The sequence below is a fragment of the Trachinotus anak genome, unplaced genomic scaffold (genome assembly GCF_046630095.1).
Source record: "Trachinotus anak isolate AG129_WGS33_773 ecotype Australia unplaced genomic scaffold, CSIRO_AGI_Tana_v1 ptg000007l, whole genome shotgun sequence".
Classification (NCBI taxonomy): Eukaryota; Metazoa; Chordata; class Actinopteri; order Carangiformes; family Carangidae; genus Trachinotus; species Trachinotus anak.
Window position 1 is genome coordinate 127,501 of NW_027273858.1, and position 19,618 is coordinate 147,118.

Sequence of the window (19,618 nt, forward strand, 5' to 3'; positions counted from 1 at the left end):
CTTTCTCACTAAAAACCAAATGTTCATATTTTATTCATGAGTCGGACAAAACTGACGCCTGAGGTCGTCTGAGGTCGTCCTCTGTCTCCGTCACTGTCTTCAGAGTGTGTGTGTGTGTGTGTGTGTGTGTGTGTGTGTGTGTGTGTGTGTGTGTGTGTGTGTGTGTGTGTGTGTGTGTGTGTGTGTGTGTGTGTGTGAGAGCGATATACACCTAATCAGTGAATCATTGAGGCTGCAATAATGACTCTGTCAGGACACAGATGAACTTTTTAGTGGAACTAAAAAGAGAAGTGTGTTATGGGTAATGTAGTTCACAGTCACAGCACACCCACTCACTGAAAGAGACACAACAACTCCAAACAATGCACTGGGCTGCAGTTATAGACGCCCCCTCTGACACCCAGCGCCCCCCCCTCTGCAACCCTTTCACTGGTTAGAATTAAAGATTCTCCAAACTCTGGTGGTTTGAATCCCAAAGAGCTCTGGAGCAAGGCAGTGGAGAGTGTGTGTGTGTGTGTGTGTGTGTGTGTGTGTGTATGTGTATGTGTGTGTGTGTGTGTGTGTGTGTGTGTGTGTGTGTGTGTGTGTGTGTGAGAGATTACATGCCACAGGGGTTTATCTCCGCTCAGAGAGGATTATGGGTAGGATGAGTTTGGAGGGGCGGGGGTTGAGGAGGTGGAGGCGTGTGAGTCTTCTGCTCTCTGATTGGTTGACATTCTGCAGTTTTCATGTCAGGCTGACACCACACACAGAGGCAGGAGGTGGACCAGAATGCATTGCAGTTGAAAAAAGAGGGGTTGTTGTAATAAACGTGTCCGTGTGCAACATGTCTGAACAGGGGGCGATGGTAGGTGAAAGGCACTCTGGGTAACGTAGGCAATGGAAGAAACGCAGCCAAAGAGAAGAAGTATGAGTGAAGCTGGAGGAACAATCCTGAAGAACTTCCCCTGAACAGGAAACAAACTGGATCATTTATAATAAACGGATCTGTTGTGACTGTGGTGGAAGCCTCATCCGTCTCTGACAGGCCACAGCAGCAGCTTCACAGCTGACGGCTGCTGAGCCAGAGCCAGTCGTCAGGACCAGGAAACTCTTCACACATCAGTGATTTGGAAAAAGTTAGTGAAGCTGGATCAGCAGTGGAGCCACATCTGCTGTCAGATACACGGCGACCTGAGCCGACGAAGACGAGGCCCAACAACCCTTCTCCACCCGGTGAGGCGATGACGTCACCGCCCCGCTTAGTAAACAGGAAGCTCCCAGACTGCAGCATCAGCAGCCAGGCTCCCTCTCCCCGGCCGACTCTTCTTCCTGTTTTCCACAGGACTGAGTCCATCTTTATCCTGATACAGAAAGTCAGTGAGCAGCAACCTGCTGAGCTCTCGTGTTTATTTAAAAGCCTGTTGAGGCGTGAATGAACCTGTGAGGTCATCATAAGGCACACTCACCTGTGCAGGTGGAAATACTCCAGAAATAAAAAGCCAGGAGCTGGAAACTCCAGACCAGAGGCTTCATTTATAACACACACAAAACAGGACGACGCCACTTCCTACACAAACCTTAGGATCTATAAAAACACACCTGACAGGAGGTTGTGCACCTGTACACAAACTCTGAACATCTGCGGAGGCCGATGATGACGGGGTGAACGGAGCCAGAGGGTAGAAGTTAAATGTAAAGAGCCTCAGAGAAGCCTCATCTCACCTCATCTCACACTTTACTTATGGATCCACTTCATCATGAAGACTCAGACCTGCAGCCTCGGACCTGCAGCCTCGGACCTGCAGACTCGGACCTGCAGCCTCGGACCTGCAGCCTCGGACCTGCAGACTCGGACCTGCAGCCTCGGACCTGCAGCCTCGGACCTGCAGACTCGGACCTGCAGACTCAGACCTGCAGAGTTCTTTGTGCTTGTGAGTCAGGATTATAACATGAGCAGCTGTCAACTCTAGAAGAAATGAACCACCTCAGGTTCTGCTCAATGTTTCCTCAGCGCCATCTCACCATCACATTTATGGTTAATTGTGGGCGGAGCATGTGTCTCAGCAAAGTGCACACATTTACAAGCTGATTGTGATGTAACAGAACCTGTGTGGCGGCGTGTGTGCACAGTTTTATATGATGTGTTTGTGGAGAACTTCACTTGAAAATGTTGTCATTGATTATTTTATTGATTGTCAGTATTGTTGCAGCTGATTGTCAGCTGAGGCCGGTGGTGTGTGTTACCTGCTCTCCAGTGACTGTCACTGCAGACACGATGCAGGTTCACCACTCGACGCTGCCTCTAAATAAACCAGTAGTGAAGGAACATATGAATATTTCACTGAGTGATTCTCTTGTTCCTCTGTTTAATTAGTAAAACACTGAGACACGAGTCTGTCTGTGCAGGAGCTTCATGTAAACATGTTTCAGTAAAGGAACCAATCAGTGATCATCATATCTGATCAGCTGATATCGACCTTTTAGGATCCACGGTCTCACCTGTGGGACTCTTTAGTCTGGTCTGGTCTGTTCTGGACTCGGTCTTAACACAACCTGTGCAAAGCTTTTTGTTTTCCTGCGTCTGGACTGAATCGTGCTCTCTCTGCAGTCCCTGCTGCGGCCGGTGGATTTCCCAGCATGCCATCTGTTGCAGTTTGACCTTCAGTTGGAGTTGAGCATCAGTGATGTCAGCGGCAGGTTGTCAGCTGGTCGCTCCACTTCCTGTCACAGACGCTTCGAGTCGGTCTTCCTGACAAACAGACGGCTGTGACTCAGCCAGCAACACACACAGCAGTGTGTGTGTGTGTGTGTGTGTGTGTGTGTGTGTGTGTGTGTGTGTGTGGGCAGCCGGTTAGTTTCCGCTCAGATTGAAATGAAAGCAGCTCTGTGTGATTCTCCTGTCGTCTGTTTGGGGTTTCTGCAGCCAGGGATTTGTAGTCCTTGAACTAAACACACACACACACACCTGTAAACACCTGTACACTCCACATTCCTGTTAATTTTCCAAATTGTCCTTCACTTCGTACATCAGACATCGATTTCAATTCTTTAGAAGTTCACCTGCAAGAGTCTGTCCACATGTGTGTGTTAGTGTGTGTTACTGTGTGTTAGTGTGTGTTACTGTGTGTTACTGTGTGTTAGTGTGTAAATGTTAGTGTGTGTTAGTGTGTGAGTGTGAAGCTGCGCAGTGAGGGTTGGAGCTGTGTTACGGTAACATGAAGAAGACAACCTTTGACCTCTGCCTTTCTCTGTGGTCCATCAGTTTAAATGTGGATCTGAACAGTGTCTGACAACAGGAGGAGAAATGAACGACTGAGAACATGTTGAAGTGAGCTGCATGATACTGGTCTGGCACTGGTCTGTTTACTGGTCTGTTTACTGGTCTGTTACTGGTCTGTTTACTGGTCTCTTACTGGTTTATTATTGGTCTGTTACTGGTTTATTATTGGTCTGTTTACTGGTCTGTTATTGGTCTAATACTGGTCTGTTATTGGTCTGTTATTGGTCTGTTATTGGTCTGTTACTGGTCGGTTACTGGTCTGTTATTGGTCTGTTTACTGGTCTGTTATCAGAGATCAGTGAATCCTCAGCAGCCTCTTAGCTCCACTGTTAGCGTCTCTCTCTGGTGATGCTAACGAGCAGCTGTGGAGCTGAGGGCTAATTAGACTAATGGGTTCACCTGGCAGACTGCCCTCAGTCACCTGACACTGACAGGCCTGCTGGGTCTGTGCCTGCAGACAACACTGAGGGAAAAGAGTGTCTGGACAGTGTGTTAGCCTTTAGCCTGTTTCTGTTAGCCTGTGTGTTTTCACTTTTAGCCTTTTTTGTCTTTAGCTGTTTTTGAACCTGACTTTTTGAACATGTTTTTAAGTTGTATTCTTAGCTTCTTTCACATTTCAGCTGTTTTTAACCTGTGTTTTCAGCCTTTAGTGTGTATTTTCTCTGGTGTTTTCTGTCTGGTTGGCAGCAGGTGTGGACTCATGTTTTTCCATCGCTCCGTCTTGTGTTTCAGGTTATCAGTGGCCTGAGGCTCACAGGCCCAGAGGAGGAAGAGGAGGAGGAAGCAGTGGAGAAACTGGACTGAATGTGAGAAGACGAGCACAGCAGAGAGGATGAGGAATATTCTGTGCTGATGTACGAGGTGAGGATCCGTCCATCCGTTCTTCATTGCTTCTCTGACTCCGTGGCCTTGGCTCTTTTCTCTCTTTTCAACAGATTTTTTTTCCTCCATTTTTTTCTCCTATTTACGGAGCTCATACAGTGATGATGTCATTTTACAGCAATATGCCTCTGTTTCATTCATTTTAATATACAACCACAAGTTGGATGTGACTACAGCGTCAGGTGTCTCGTTCACGTTGCTGCTCCTGAGGAAAAGTTTGTCGTTGTGATTGGTCGAGATCATGATAACAGTTTATTCACCTGAGGAGACAGCAGGTGATCGTCCTCGCTTCTTCTTAACTGATTTCTCTGTTTCACCCTCAGGGGCTGCAGGTGAATTAACCTCTAATGACCTCCTCTATAACCATGGCAACTGATTAAAGTGTGAGCGGGATGATGAGTCTGATGATTTGTGTCCTTGGGCTGCCGAGAGAGCGAGCGTTTCATCAATTATTTATTCCTCTCCCGAACATTTTTTCATCACTGAGGAGAATCTGACGGACGTTTTGTCCTCAAACATTTTCTGGTGTTTTCACAGTGATTTAATGAGCAGCTGCTTTAAGTGTTTTAATGACGGTCATTAAACTGTGACGTGATGTGAGCAGTAACAGCTGATCCTGTGTCTGTGTTTCAGGTGTGTTGTTACTGTGGATGAAGTCTGATCTGGAGCAGCTCACATTTCAGGTACAAACACTGTAACACACACCTGAGCTCATGATGTCACTTCCTGAAACACCTCAAAACAGCCTGAAGGACGTGAAGATGATGACATCATCATATGATAAAACTACAGAATGAAACACAAAATAATCTGCATCAACATCTGACTGAGGGAAGGAGGTGATCAGCTGAACTGAGAGAGGAAGGAAAGAAAAGAGAGAAAAACAAATGAACAAAATATGACAGAAAAAAGAAGGGGGAAAGAAAATAAAGAGAAAGGGGGAAGAAGTGGAAGAAAAAGGAAGAAGAGAAAGAGGAAAGGAAAGTAAGAAAGAAAAAGGAAAGAGAAAAGAGGAAGGTAAAAGGGAAGACAGTGGAAGAAATGAAGAAAGGAAGGAAAGCTGTGAGGCAAGGAAAGGAAAGAGGTGACAGAGGGCAGAAAGAAGGGAATAAATAATAGAAAACAAAAGTGGTGAAAGGACAGAAGAACAGAGGAGGGCACAGAGAGGGGGAACGGGAAAAAAAATGTCAAAAGAGGAAGAAGCGAAGAAAATAAAAAGGAAGAAATGATGAGAGCAGCTGCGTCGGAGGATGATTGTAATTACAGTCCTCACAAATACAGTAATATGAAATATATGTGTGTTTGTCTGTGTGTTGTGTGACAGCAGAGCATGCTGGGTAAAAACACTCGAGGCGGTTTGATGTAAAATTCAGGAGCTGCAGTCGGACTAGATGAAGATACCTTCATCCTCCTCATCCTCACCTGGCTGGAGGTGAAGCTGTCACCTGTCTGATTTTTAGGTCTTTATTCCTTGAAAAAATAAGACTGAAGTCCTGATCAATTCCTTTGTCTCTGATTGGATCTGTGTAATATCTCTGTAATATTGATTATCTTCACATCCGAGTGTGATGCTCATATTGAACATAGATTAAATGATTAAATAACAGCTGGAGACAGTGAATCTGACACAACTGGTTTTATGTGATGATCCAAAGACTGAAGGTCCTGATTCAAAACGACTGAGAGAAGAGAGGAAGGAAAGGAAATGATTGATCTGATATGAATCAGATTGAACTGGAGAGTGAGGCTCCTGATGAGATCAGCTGATGCTTCATTAGAGAAGACGTCTCACTCTGTTGGAGCTGTTCTGGTCTGATGTGCTGCACGGATCAAGCCCCTGCATCAGGCTGGAGTCTGTGTGTGTGATTTGTGTGTCTCACTGCTCATTGCACTGACATTTTAGGGAGACTGCAGCAATAATGGGAGCAGACATGTTCGCAGAGGATGATTCTAGCGAATCTACTCAGGTCACGACAGGTGCAACTGTCAGTTTTGCAAAAAAGAAATTGGAAATAAATTGTGGAAATAAATTAGCTTTGAAATGAAATCATCAAAACAAAACTGTGTCAGGAATTATCTTAAACTCTGAAAAGTCAAAATTAGAAGAAGATGAATAGAGATAAAAACTTAAAGCTCCACCCAGTCTAAAGGTAGATGTCCATGTGTTTGTGATTATAAAGCAGGTCTAGGTTCTGTATTAATACTGTGAAAGTATCAAAGCCTCAGTCCACAGAGAAATGCACACAGCCTGTATTCAGAAACTGAGCCTTAAAACCAGCCGTCAGGACTTCTGCAACTTTGTGATGTCACAACAAAGCAGTCACCGCCCACCTGGACCCACCATCCAACCAAATCTGCTATATTTTTATTGGATCACTCAGAAAACATTCAGCCAATCAGAAGAGAGACTCAGATCCTCTCTTCTGATTGGCTGACTGGCCTGTTGTTACTAGAGCTCCAGAGAGAAGCCTGAGAGAGGAGATGTAAAACTACACTGAGATGGTTTTTGGTTCTTAAACCACAGATATATCTTCTGATGGAAATCAACACTTCAGATAAAACACTGGAGAAGTTAAAATATGGAGCTTTAATTGTCCTTTGAAGTAATGAGAACCAGCAAAAATGTCCACAAGGTCTAAAAATCAAATTGGTTCTCACAAAGTTAGACATACAGGCACACACACACACACACACGTTGCCTGCTCAGAGCGAACTTCATCATCATGCTATTTGTGCAGCCATTCATTCTCTCCTCAGAGTGAAAACCATCGATCACTCGACATGAAGTTTAATTTCATCATTTCAGACTCTTCCTGTCTCACATCCGTCAGTGTGAACTGTGTCACAGATGTTGAATGTGACGATCTGCCGGTTCAGTTTTACAGTTTTATTTAGATTATCTCCTGAATATTACAGAAAAACTCCTCTCGATCATGAAACCATTAAACAGGTTTTATTAAACGGGAGCAGATTGGTGTGTTTTGCAGAAGGAACTGACTGAGTCAAATATTTCCTGTGTGCAGTTCATGATGATGAAGATGAAATACAGGGAACTGTGCAAACATTTGATGAGCTATGTGTTTTCTGCCTTCACTTCCTGTTGCAAGTTAGTGGTGCTGGTGAAGTATTCATTATTAATTCATCAATAGCTTTAGTGGAAGTTGGCTGATTTGCATGTATGAGTATCACTCCCTGTGTACACTATGTGGCACTGTAGTCATCACGTTGCTGTGTATCAAGTGAGGACCACATGATGTAATGATGTTTGTCACATAAGGCTTGCTTCCTGTTTTCAGCAGGTGGCACTTTGACCATGACTGAAAATTGACTGATCTCATGCCTGGACTCTTATCCACCATGTGAAATTAGCTTGGACCTCAGGCCCCAATAAAAAACATCTGAGTGATAACAATAGAGTTCCCAGCTTCACTGGTACTGAGAACCACAGTGGGCCACGACCAGCTAAGTAGAAAAATCCCTGAGAGTTGACTCCTGTAAGCTCCTCTGGTTTTTAACAGTTGAATCTGTCACACAAAGCTGGACCAGTGTGAAAGGAGGAGGTTTGAAAGAAGGTTTCGGTTAGTGTCAGAGGCTGGGGAATGCATTATGTCAGTGATGGTCCTTACAAATGTAGAAATGACAAGCATGTGTGTGTGACAGAGGAAGTCACACACTGATCGATGGCTCGTCATTGGTGCCCTCAGGGCTGGATCTGGTCATGTGACGAGGACAAACTCTAAATGGAGCAGGTCATTGAGCAGAAACAGACAAATCAGTAGAAACAGCAGAACCAGAGCTGAACCATTTGAGGACATTATTATATTTTCTGTAAAATAAACAACAGGCTTGTAGCTGTGGTCGTGTTCGTACTAAACATGATAAGTGTGGCCTATATAATTATAGACAGGTTAAATCAGTAACCTTTTCATTGATGGATGGATGCGTTTGTTTCAGGCACAATCACAAATTTATCTTGGTTCTACTTGAATAGATGTGATGATGTGTTAAATCATAATGCAGCTGCTTGTTGTTTTAGTTCCACAGAGTTTAAAGGTTCAAAGCAGTCAGAGAAATTTATATAATACAGTCTGCTGGTCGGCAGATCATTGTGCTGTGGTCTGACATTTAGCATGTTCGCTGCTTTAGCTTTGTTCTGTGTCACTCAGAACAACAGGCCAACACTGACATGCTAACGTTAGCCTCATTTAGATCAATAGAGCTGCACTTCCTGTTCTGGAAACAAACTGAGATCAATGTGTCACCTGAGGCTAACATGCACACTCTCTGCACAGACACACACACATAGTACATATATTGATATACTTGTTAGGACCGTCATCCTTTCATGTTGGAGCTTTGGAACAACAAAATGAAGACAGTTTTTACAGAAAGACTCTTCAACGGCCAGATGTCCTCACAGGGATACGTGGTCCTCACAAAGATAGTTAATATAATGCCATGTGTACATTCCCCAAATTGAAACCTAGGCCCTCACCCCAACCTGACCTCTTCCTGCACCTTTGTGACAGGAGCCTTGTGAGGACCAAAAGGCCAAAATGTCCTCACAGTTAATGTCACACACCTGGTCCTCACAAAGATACAAATACAAGAACACAAACATACTTGGCTACGTGATTCGTAACTTTGTTACTTGTAACTTCTTGTGAGGACAGATACATTTGTGAGAGGTACTTATGGGGACCAGACTAATTTTGACCTGCCCTGTGAGGCCATCTTCTTCAGGGTCTCATGAAACTTCTTTTTAGATCTAAAATGTCTTCACAGTGCATCTGAGTCTCCGGCCTGGTCCTCATAAACATTCAGAAACAGACACACACATTTACGCTCCATCAGACACACAAGCATAAACACACATGCAGGAGTTGTGTTTGATGTTGATGAGGGACGACCGAGCATTGATCTGGAGAGTGAGAGAGAGCAAGCAAGCGAGAGAGAGAGGGACAGCAGTGTGGGAGTCCAGTTGTGGTCGAGGTGTCGTGGTGGGTGGTCGGTGGGTGATCGGCAGGCGCCTGCGTTGTTTTCTACCTCATCTAACGCTTCTTCTCCTGGCAGGAGTGACAGACCGACAGGAAGGAAGGAAAAAAAGGAAAGAAGCAGGGGCCAGGATGACGAGCGCGGCCCCGGCAAGGAAGCCGTACCGTAAGGCTCCACCGCAGCACCGCGAGACACGCCACGCCCTGCCTACCGCTCCACCCCCACCTGCACCGCAGTCCGACATCAATCAGGTAAACCAACACACCCTTAACACACCTCCATCCACCTTGCAGCGCCTAACTCACTTCTCTGCTGCCGCTAAACGACCGCAAAGCACCAGCCTACGGCATGGCGTTCTGACACCACAGCTCCCGCTCTCAGACAGCGAGCCGGATGTCTCCAGTCTGTCCAGTCTGGAGCTCTGCATCCCACCACCGTCACTCTTCAGAAGCCACACCCGCCGGCCCAACCGGACCAGAACCACGGCAGTGGGCGTCACCGCATCTGACCCTCACACTTCGAGTCCTCATAATACCACAAGTCATCGCCGCACCTTGAGTCCTCATAACACCATGAGTCCTCACCACACCTCGAATTCTCATAACACCATGAGTCCTCATAACACCACGAGTCCTCACCACACCTCGAGTCCTCATAACACCACGAGTCCTCGCTGTACCTCAAGCGGTCATAACCCCATGAATCCTCGCCGTACCGCAAGTCTTCAGAAAACCTCAAGTCCTCGCTGCACCTCGAGTCCTCACAATGCAGCAAGTCACTCCACAACCATCGACAACCAGAGTTTTTCAGCACATCAAAGCCCAGCTGCGGCCTGGAAGAACTCTCCCACCAGTAGCCCCAGAGCAGAGCGTCATAATAGTCAGACTCTCTGGACGCAGCCTGCTGCCCGGACACAGACCGCCGCCCCTCCAAAGGGCATCTTGAAGCAGCCGACCTCGCTGGGCGTGGAGCACACCTACGATATCATTAGGAAGTCAAAATCAGTGGAGCTACTGGATGACAGCCGGGGACATGGTGGCACCAGCTACCACCGGCCTGCTCGCTCTCTGGACCGGGCAGAGCGAGGGGCACTGACCTCACGGCGGTCCTCAGCCCCGACCTCGCCCTGCAGGACAGACTGGAACTGGAAGATGCAGGTTCTGGAGGAAAAGGTCCGCTTCTCCAGCTTTCTGGATGAGATTACCTGTAGAGTCCTAAGCCCTGCCCACCTCACCCTGCTTGGTAGGTCGTCCTCCAGAGACCAAGGAAGCCCCGCCCTCCAGCGCAGACATCACAGCGGCCGATCTGTACACAGGAAGCAGCAGGCGGATGGTTCGTCCACAGACCGGACTCGGCGCTGGGACGACTGGGTTGCAGCACTGCAGCGACCCGGCAGCTGGTACCAGCCCCTGCAGGAGGAGGGGGCGGGGCAGGAGACCCAGCAGCAGCAGGGTGACATCACAGAGGGGGCAGAGGCTAAAGAGGAGGTGTTAGGGAGGAATAGAGAAGTAAAAATGGACGTTCAGGAGAATAAACACAGACCACCTGTCTCTAATCCGTCGCTTGTGTCCCGCATCAAGGTAGGTCAGAGGGGGGCAATCTTCATCCTCATCATCATCCTCCCCACTCTCCTCACCCTCACCTTCCCTCTTCTTCCTGCTTCCCGTGTTTCCCCTACAGGTTAAAAATGGCTCCTGGTTTTATTTTTCTTTCTGAATCTGACTTTTTTATTTTTTTTAATTCTTCACAAATTCAGTTGGAAAATTCAAGTTTTATTCTTTAAGAAATGAGACTGGACCAAACAGATGATCAGGGTTGTACACAAACTCAACATTATCATCCTTTGACATTAACCAGGTACAAATCAATTAAAGAAAACACATTAATAGTCATAATATCCTCTGTTAACATTTTAATAGCTGCTTCAGGTGCCGACTGAACCCAACTGAACTTCATTAATTCAACTGTGTAGAGAAATCAGGAGTCAACTCTAAGAACTACACAATGTCCTGGTCAAGTTTCTTTTGGTTCTTATAAAATATCATATACCCCAACCCCCCGGAAGCCTGGAAATATGCAAAACAAATTGGATTAATCTCACTGATCGGACTGTTCATCTTTCCCACTTGTGTTTTCTTAAGTTTCTGTTTGGCTGATACCACTGGTCCCGACTGTCTTTGCCCTTTTGAAAATATTGTTTGATGCTTATGTGGATTGTGGGAACAAATATTCAGCCTCAGAGTTAACAAATTAACATTAATGTTATCAACTTGCATGAGCAGTCGATATTGACTAGCAGCGATTCTAACGGTCTTCTCTGAGGGGCCAACAACCATCGTTCCTCCTGTGCATGATCATGTTTTTATTCATGGTCACAGAAGGTCTAGGAGGGGCCGAGTGAATCAATGCTGTAAAAAAACAAAAACAAAATCAATATGTGACGGTCAATGTTGATATTATGGTGGGCCGCCACAAATAAATCAATTAATGGGAAACACTGAATATTGATTATGTGCTGATACAAATCTGATTTGATACTTTTAATGAAAAAAGTTAAAAGTTAAAAGTTGATTAAATATGAATCTGACACATTGAAATAACAGATGATCCAAAGAGCATTAGATCCAAATACAAGGACAAATCTGAGAACATGTTGAAATATTTATCAATGTTCAGTTTTTATTCTAACTTCTCCTTTGAAGACATTTTATATTATTCCAGCTGTGTTTTACTATGATGTCGTACATTATCTGTTTATGCAGCAGCCTCCATGTGATGCGTGTCACAGCAGGAGTTCATGTTGTCAACAAATACATCAATAAACACTGAGATCTGATTACAGCTGCATTATTGTCTGTTAGAAACCAGTTATTACATCTTTATACACTGATACTTGAAGTGTTTCCTTTTATTTGATTTTAACTGAATATTTACAATCAGGCATCAGTTATAACATTTTATAAATTATTAAAGTTTACGACTCATAAATGTTCCCAGTTCCAGCAAACAGAAACAATCATTATCAAATTATCAAAATTATCAATTCACCAAACTCCATTCAAAAATCTATCAATTTAAGCTTTCAGGGCTGAGGACAAACATACTGTCCTGTTGTTTGTCTTCTGGTAAATTTGACATTAAAGTCATGAATCAGTTTTGACGACGTCCTCAAGCAGCAGCTGCTGACAGGTATGATTAGTCACTGAAATACCCAGAATGCCGCAGTACAAAGGTCAATGTGATGAAACATTAATTTGTCTTAATGCAGTCAGGCATAAGCTTTTAATTCCTACAAGCTCTTCTTATTGATTACCAATAATGACACTTCAGGAAACACAAACTGCCCATAACAAACCATCGTTTTCATCAGTGTCAGAGCAGAACGGGTACGATCTGATTGGCCTTTTGGCTGCTCCAATCACAGCAGCTCAGTTATTGATTTCCTGCTGTGTAGGCAATTGATCAGAGAGCTGAGGGGATCCATCATGTGAAACCCTGCTGCATGCTGGGAGATGTGTTTCTATACATTGAAACGGATCCATGAGATGGACGATAACCAAACAGGAAACGTCTGTTGGTTTCTATGATGTAGTTTTATTGACATTTTGTGACTTGACATCACTGAACATGTCACACGTTGATCATGTGATCAGTCATGTGAGAGCAGAAAGCCTGTCCTTGAAAAGTCCTGGAAAATAATGAAACAGAGAAACATGTCCTGGAAAACAAGGAGAGGTCTTGGGGAAAAATTTTATTAAAGCAGGTTGTTTGATAAACAGCTGGAGCCTCGGTGGAGTTGCCGCCCTGCAACCACGCATCACTGCTCCGGCCACAGGAAACAGGTCATCAGGCTTCATTCCTGAGCTCCTGACACTCTGAGCTCAGGAAAACACAGAAATCATGTTTGGTAGAAACATTTTTATCTGACAGAGAAACGATGTGTTCTATGCTCAGCAGATTTATCAGTGGAATGATTTAGGTAGAAGAAATGGTGGAGCAACAGACGCCAGACCAGAGAACACAGTCAGTAATCTGACCTACCTGGGTACATACCTGTCTAGACCTGCAAAGATTGGTCGATCCTCTGTGAAGCCTGAACATATGACACAGCTGACATCATTTTAATCCATCAGAAGTTGTTGGGACGAGATGTTTCTTCTTTTCCTCGTGTTCTCTCCTGTTTACAGATCATTGTTATTAGTGGGATTAATGTGATTAATGTTTGTGCTGCAGAGGATCAGTGGAAAAATATTTGATCCGTTTATTGTTTATTATAAAATCACATTACAACAGTTAATGTCGAATAATAACTCCTGACATGCTGTTTGTTATAAAAACTTAATTATTCTGATGTCAAATCTGTCTTGTTAACAACAAAATGATGAAGTTGTACATGTGAGCTTGTGTTGAATTGAACCTGTTTGTTGAATGAAACCCAGTCGATACATCAGACTCATGTTATCAATAATTTGGTGTAAAGTTACACAGAGAAAATTATTATTGTTGAGTTTTTTCTCATGTAACGAGAAACCGAACAAATGTTTTTCCTGTTTCAGTCGAGGCAGCAGCTGCTTGTTGCTGTTGGTTTAACTGTGGTGTTTTCTGTTGCAGGAGGCCTTATCAGACTCTGACAGGATCAGGTGAGAGTCTTACTCTATTCCATTTCTATTCTGTTCTATTCTAATAGTGAAAAAATGCTAAACTTCTGAGCCTCTCAGATTCTCTGCTTCTCAGTGTCACAGTGAACTAAATCATCTGTGGACTTTTGAAGACGTCAGCTTCAGTGTTGTGAAGAAAAAATCATCAGCAGATTAACAATAATGGAAATAATTGTTGGCTGTTCTGCTCGACTCGAGTCACATGACTGATGTGAAATGAACACAAAGTTTAAATCAACCATTAAATTGTGAAATAGTTTAATAAAATAACATTTCATCCTGTTTCATTCAGAAGTTTCTTATGTTTGAGTTGCATTTAATTTTAATGAAATTAATTCTTTCATTTTGATTCAGGTGTAAATTTTGTTTTTCAGCAGCTGAATCTGGTGAAAAACTGAACAGTTTCTTTTTATTTCCAAACACCAGTTTTCATCATTAAGTCCTGGTCACATGGGGCAGAGACTGTTCTGTGATTGGCTGTTGCTTGATCATGACCTCCACTCTTCTGTCCCCTCCCGTTACCCAGAATCCTCCAGCAGCAGAATGAGGACCTGCGGCGCCGCCTCTCTCTCTCCACCCACAAGATGGAGGCCATGGAGGCGGAGTTTGATGGAAACCGTCACTACATGGAGGCGGAGCTCAGCCGCACCAGAGATGACCTGGACAAGATGAGGGACAAGTTCCGCAGGTGAGGAGGGAGCTGATTGGCTCGAAGTCTCTGCTTAAACACATGAAGAGAGACACCACACACACACACACACACACACACACACACACACACACACACACACACACACACACACACACACACACACACACACTACACTCCTGGATCCATATTTAATGAATCTGATCAAAGATGGTGAATTAATGAGAGCTTCACTCCTCTGATTATCAGAACCTGCAGGCTATATGTGCGTGCATGCGTGCGTGCCTGCCTGCCTGTGTGTCTTCCTTCAGGTCCTCAGAGAGAACCTTTAAAAGAAGTGTTTAAAGGAACATTTTGATGTGTCAGGAGACTTTGAGGGTTAATTTAGATCCAGTTTTATTTTGTGTTTTTTATTCATCACCATCTCGTCTCGTTTGGTTTGTATGTGTAACACACAGCTGCACCTTCACTCACTGCAGCTGATGTTCTGGATGACAAATCATCTTTAATTAAATCCTGACACGTCAGATTTTCTTCTTATTTCTGACCAGGATTTTTATCTTGTAGCTAGAAGTGTTGGATTAGTCACCAGGTCTTTAACTGCTGTGTGGTTGTAAAGACGTCATCAGAATCAGAATCAGAATCAGAATCAGTTTTATTGCCAAGTATGTTTTCACATACAAGGAATTTTTTCTGGTGATTGGTGCAATTGATCAGCAACAGTGGGGCTCTCTAGCCTTGTTGATGAGGCTAATAGCAGATGGGAAGAAGCTATTTTTGTGGCGAGAGGTTTTGGTCCTGAAGGACCGCAGCCTCCTGCCAGAGGGGAGTGTCTCAAAGAGTTTGTGTCCAGGGTGGGAGGAGTCAGCTACAATCTTCCCTGTACGCCTCAGAGTCCTTGAGGCGTACAGGTCCTGGAGGGACGGAAGATTGCAGCCAATCACCTTCTCAGCAGAGTGGATGATACGCTGCAGTCTGTTATTGTCCCTCTCCGTGGCAGCAGCGTACCAGATGGTGATGGAGGAGGTGAGGATGGACTCGATGATGGAGGTGTAGAAGTTCACCATCATAGTCCTTGGCAGGTTGAACTTCTTCAGCTGCCTCAGGAAATACATCCTCTGCTGAGCTTTTTTGATGAGGGAGCTGATGTTTAGCTCCCATTTGAGATCCTGTGTGATGGTGGTTCCCAAGAAGCGAAAATGCTCCACGGTAGCCACGGGGGAGTCACACAGGGTGATGGGGGTGGGTGGGGCTGGGCTCTTCCTGAAGTCCACTATCATTTCCACTGTCTTCAGAGCGTTTAGCTCTAGGTTGTTCTGCCTGCACCAGGTCACCAGACGCTCAGTCTCCCACCTGTAGGCAGACTCATCGCCATCAGAGATGAGTCCAATGAGAGTGGTGTCGTCTGCAAACTTCAGGAGCTTGACAGACTGATGGCTGGAGGTGCAGGTGTTGGTGTACAGGGAGAAGAGCAGAGGAGAAAGAACGCAGCCTTGTGGGGATCCAGTGCTGATGGTCTGGGAGTCAGACACGTGCTTTCCTAGCTTCACGTGCTGCCTCCTGTCAGACAGGAAGTCGGTGATCCACCTGCAGGTGGAGTCAGGCACGCTCAGCTGGGAGAGCTTGTCCTGCAGCAGAGCCGGGATGATGGTGTTGAAGGCAGAGCTGAAGTCCACAAACAGGATCCTGGCATAGGTCCCTGAGGAGTCCAGGTGCTGGAGGATGAAGTGGAGAGCCATGTTGACGGCGTCGTCTACAGACCTGTTGGCTCTGTAGGCGAACTGCAGGGGGTCCAGGAGTGGGTCAGTGATGGATTTGAGGTGGGACAGGACAAGACGCTCAAATGATTTCATGACCACAGAGGTCAGGGCAATGGGTCTGTAGTCATTTAGTCCTGTGGGCCTTGGTTTTTTGGGGACAGGGATGATGGTGGAGGATTTGAAGCAGGCTGGCACGTGGCAGGTCTCCAGTGAGGTGTTGAAGATGACTGTGAACACTGGAGACAGCTGATCAGCACAGTGCTTCAGGGATGATGGAGAGACAGAGTCAGGACCGGCTGCTTTGCGGGGGTTCTGCTTCTTAAAAAGCCTGTTGACATCTCTCTCCAGGATAGAGAGAGATGTTCCTTTGGTAGGGGAGGAGGGGGGTTCTGATGTGGCTCTGATGTGGAGGTTAGTGTCAGGCTTGTCCCACTGTCTTTCAAAGCGGCAGTAGAACTCATTCAGATCGTTGGCCAGACGGAAGTCATTAATGGAGTGGGGGGGTTTAGGTTTGTAGTTAGTGATCTGTCTGAGCCCTTTCCAGACAGAAGCAGAGTCATTGGCTGAGAACTGGAGCTGAAGTTTCTCAGAGTACAGTCGTTTAGCTTCTCTCACCGCTTTGCTAAACCTGTACTTGGACTCTTTAAACTTGTCCCTGTCCCCACTCCTGAAAGCTTCCTCCTTTTGCCTCCTGAGCTGACTGAGCTTAGCTGTGAACCAGGGTTTGTCATTGTTATAACTCACCCTGGTGCGTGATGGGATACAGCAGTCCTCACAGAAGCTGATGTATGACGTCACAGCCTCTGTGAACTCATCCAGACTGTTGGAAGCAGTCCTGAACACCTCCCAGTCAGTGCAGTCCAAACATGCCCGCAGATCCTCTATGGCTTCACTGCTCCACTGCTTTGATGTCTTCGCAACAGGTTTACACAGTTTTAGTTTCTGCCTGTATGTGGGAATCAGGTGGACCATGACATGGTCAGAGTGGCCCAGTGCAGCCCGGGGGACGGCGTGATAAGCTCCACTGATTGTGGTGTAACAGTGGTCCAGAGTGTTCCCCTCTCTGGTCGGGCAATTAACAAACTGTCTGTATTTGGGCAGTTCATGACTGAGGTCACCTTTGTTAAAGTCACCAAGGACAATAACTACGGAGTCCGGGTTGGTCTGCTCCACACACAGTATCTGGTCTGCGAGCGCCCGCTGTGCCTCCTGCACGTTGGCCTGTGGTGGGATGTAAACACCGACCAGGATGATTGAGGTGAACTCACGGGGGGAGTAGAAGGGCCTGCAGTTTATGATGAAAGTCTCCAGGTCAGGAGAACAGTGCTGCAGGATCACTGTCACATGTCAATATTAGTCATTTTAGGAACATAGCATGTAGGAACATGTCATATGTTCCTACATCCCGTCAGCGACGCTGCACCACGGACAAGCGAAGCAGGAAACCTGATGAATTAGCCGACATGAAAGTATATGTTGAATTAAAATAAGAAAGTTGATGTTGAGGGTCTGAACCTACAGCCTACAGCTCAGGTTGACCTGGTCCAGTTCCTCACATTTTGATTTCTGCTCTAAGACTCAGGCAGCATCGCTGCAGAGCTTTAAACCGAGGTGATAACAGTGATCAGGCTGCAGGTTTGTTCGAGAATCAATTCAAACGTCTGATTTCCTTATTGTTAAAGCAGCTGACTCCGTCACTCAACTGTGACGTCCTGCGGGGGGGGGTGGGCGGGGGGGGGTGGGCTGAGACATTTTTTATAGTTTTGACCCTGAAATGTTTCTTAATTAGTCTCTGCAGAAGATTTTTAATTTCCACGCCTCGTTCTGCTCGACTCAGCTGTGACTCAGCTGTGACTCAGCTGTGACTTCACTAAGATTCAGTCATAACTTCTGATTTGACTTTGACTCGGCTCAGCTGTGATTCAGCTGCTACTATACAATAAATCCACTGTGACTCAGCCGTGACACCACAGAAAACCTTCCCCAGTGAAACAGTCTCTGTAAACAATGAATAATTAATTCTAATAATGAATAGAAAGTCCTGTATAAACACTAAATGTTCCTGCTGCAGTTTGTCCTCTGAGGGTGAGTGAGCATACGTTACATCACATTTCTCTCTCTCTCTCTCTGCAGACTCCAGAACAGCTACACAGCGTCTCAGAGAGCCAATCAGGATCTGGAGGAGAAGCTTCACGCTCTGGTAAACTTTCACCTTCTTCACCTTTGACTTTAGATTTTCAGTGAAATCCAGACTCAGTGTTTCACATTCAGTCATTTGTTCTGCAGTGAAACAGAAAAACCAGATTTTACTGGATTCATTTATTTAGATTTATTCTCATTAGTTTGATGAGCCTCGTTACTGTCGTCACTGTGGAGTCGTCCTCATCCTGACAGCTCAGTAACAAAGCTCCTGATTGGTCCAAAACCTCTTGACTGTGTGTGTGTGTGTGTGTGTGTGCGTGTGTTTGTGTGGCTCATTGATCATTCGGCCAATAACTGATCGATGACTAAATGATAATGTGCTCTGACGCTGTGTATTGATTAATTGTGGAAAAGTGGATGTGATTGACAGCAGGGCAGTTGCCATGTGTGACAGAGCAGGAGGTCAGAGGTCACTGTCATAGCTCAGTGTACAGTAAAGAAAAGTAAAAGAAATAGAAGGTATCAGAAAATGTTACCATGGTTACTACCTGACGTCGTCTGTTTTAACTGTGACTGACTCACTGACGTCATGTGACTGAATGTTTAATTAAATCTTTAACACCTGGAGCAGGAATAACGACATGTTTAATGTTATCGTCTCATCTTAGTCATGGTCTCATGATAGTCATATTTTATCAGTTTCAACAGAATTAACATTAGTATTAGTAACACTTGAATTAAAGTTTAAAAACACTTGAATTAAAGAATTTAAATTAAAGTTCTTGCTGAAATATATATTTGTGAATTAAGTGAATTTAATTTCATATATTAATAATAATGTTTCTCATAAGCTTTTTCCATCAAACTTTTCTAGCAGAAATCACATTTATTATGTGAAATGCTAAATTTTTTCTCTTATAACTTTTCCAAAATTTAGATTTTTCTACTGAAAAATGTCCATGTTTTCCAATGAAATCTGAAAACTTCTGTTTGTTTGAGGTTCTAACTAAAAAACAGCCTCTGACTAGTTTATTTAAAGCTCCACAGTCTAAAGGTAGATGTCCATGTGTTTGTGATTATAAAGCAGGTCTAGGTTCTATATTAATACTGTGAAAGTATCAAAGCCTCAGTCCACAGAGAAATGCACACAGCCTGTATTCAGAAACTGAGCCTTAAAACCAGCCGTCAGGACTTCTGGAACTTTGTGATGTCACAACAAAGCAGCCACCGCCCTCAGCCACGCCGTAAGCCCCGCCCACCTGGACCCACC

General features: G+C 45.0%; 1 protein-coding gene across 1 annotated transcript in view; it reads left to right on the forward strand.

The window, feature by feature from the left end:
* The window catches only part of tjap1 (tight junction associated protein 1 (peripheral)), a 42,402-nt gene that overhangs the window by 8,740 nt on the left and 14,044 nt on the right, over window positions 1-19,618 (forward strand). Inside the window, exons 2-7 of the mRNA XM_071479784.1 lie at window positions 3,995-4,123; window positions 4,778-4,827; window positions 9,218-9,390; window positions 13,751-13,779; window positions 14,324-14,485; window positions 18,340-18,406. Of these exons, the coding sequence (XP_071335885.1) occupies window positions 9,271-9,390; window positions 13,751-13,779; window positions 14,324-14,485; window positions 18,340-18,406 (378 nt within the window). The 5' untranslated portion in view covers window positions 3,995-4,123; window positions 4,778-4,827; window positions 9,218-9,270. The remainder of the gene's footprint in view (window positions 1-3,994; window positions 4,124-4,777; window positions 4,828-9,217; window positions 9,391-13,750; window positions 13,780-14,323; window positions 14,486-18,339; window positions 18,407-19,618) is intronic.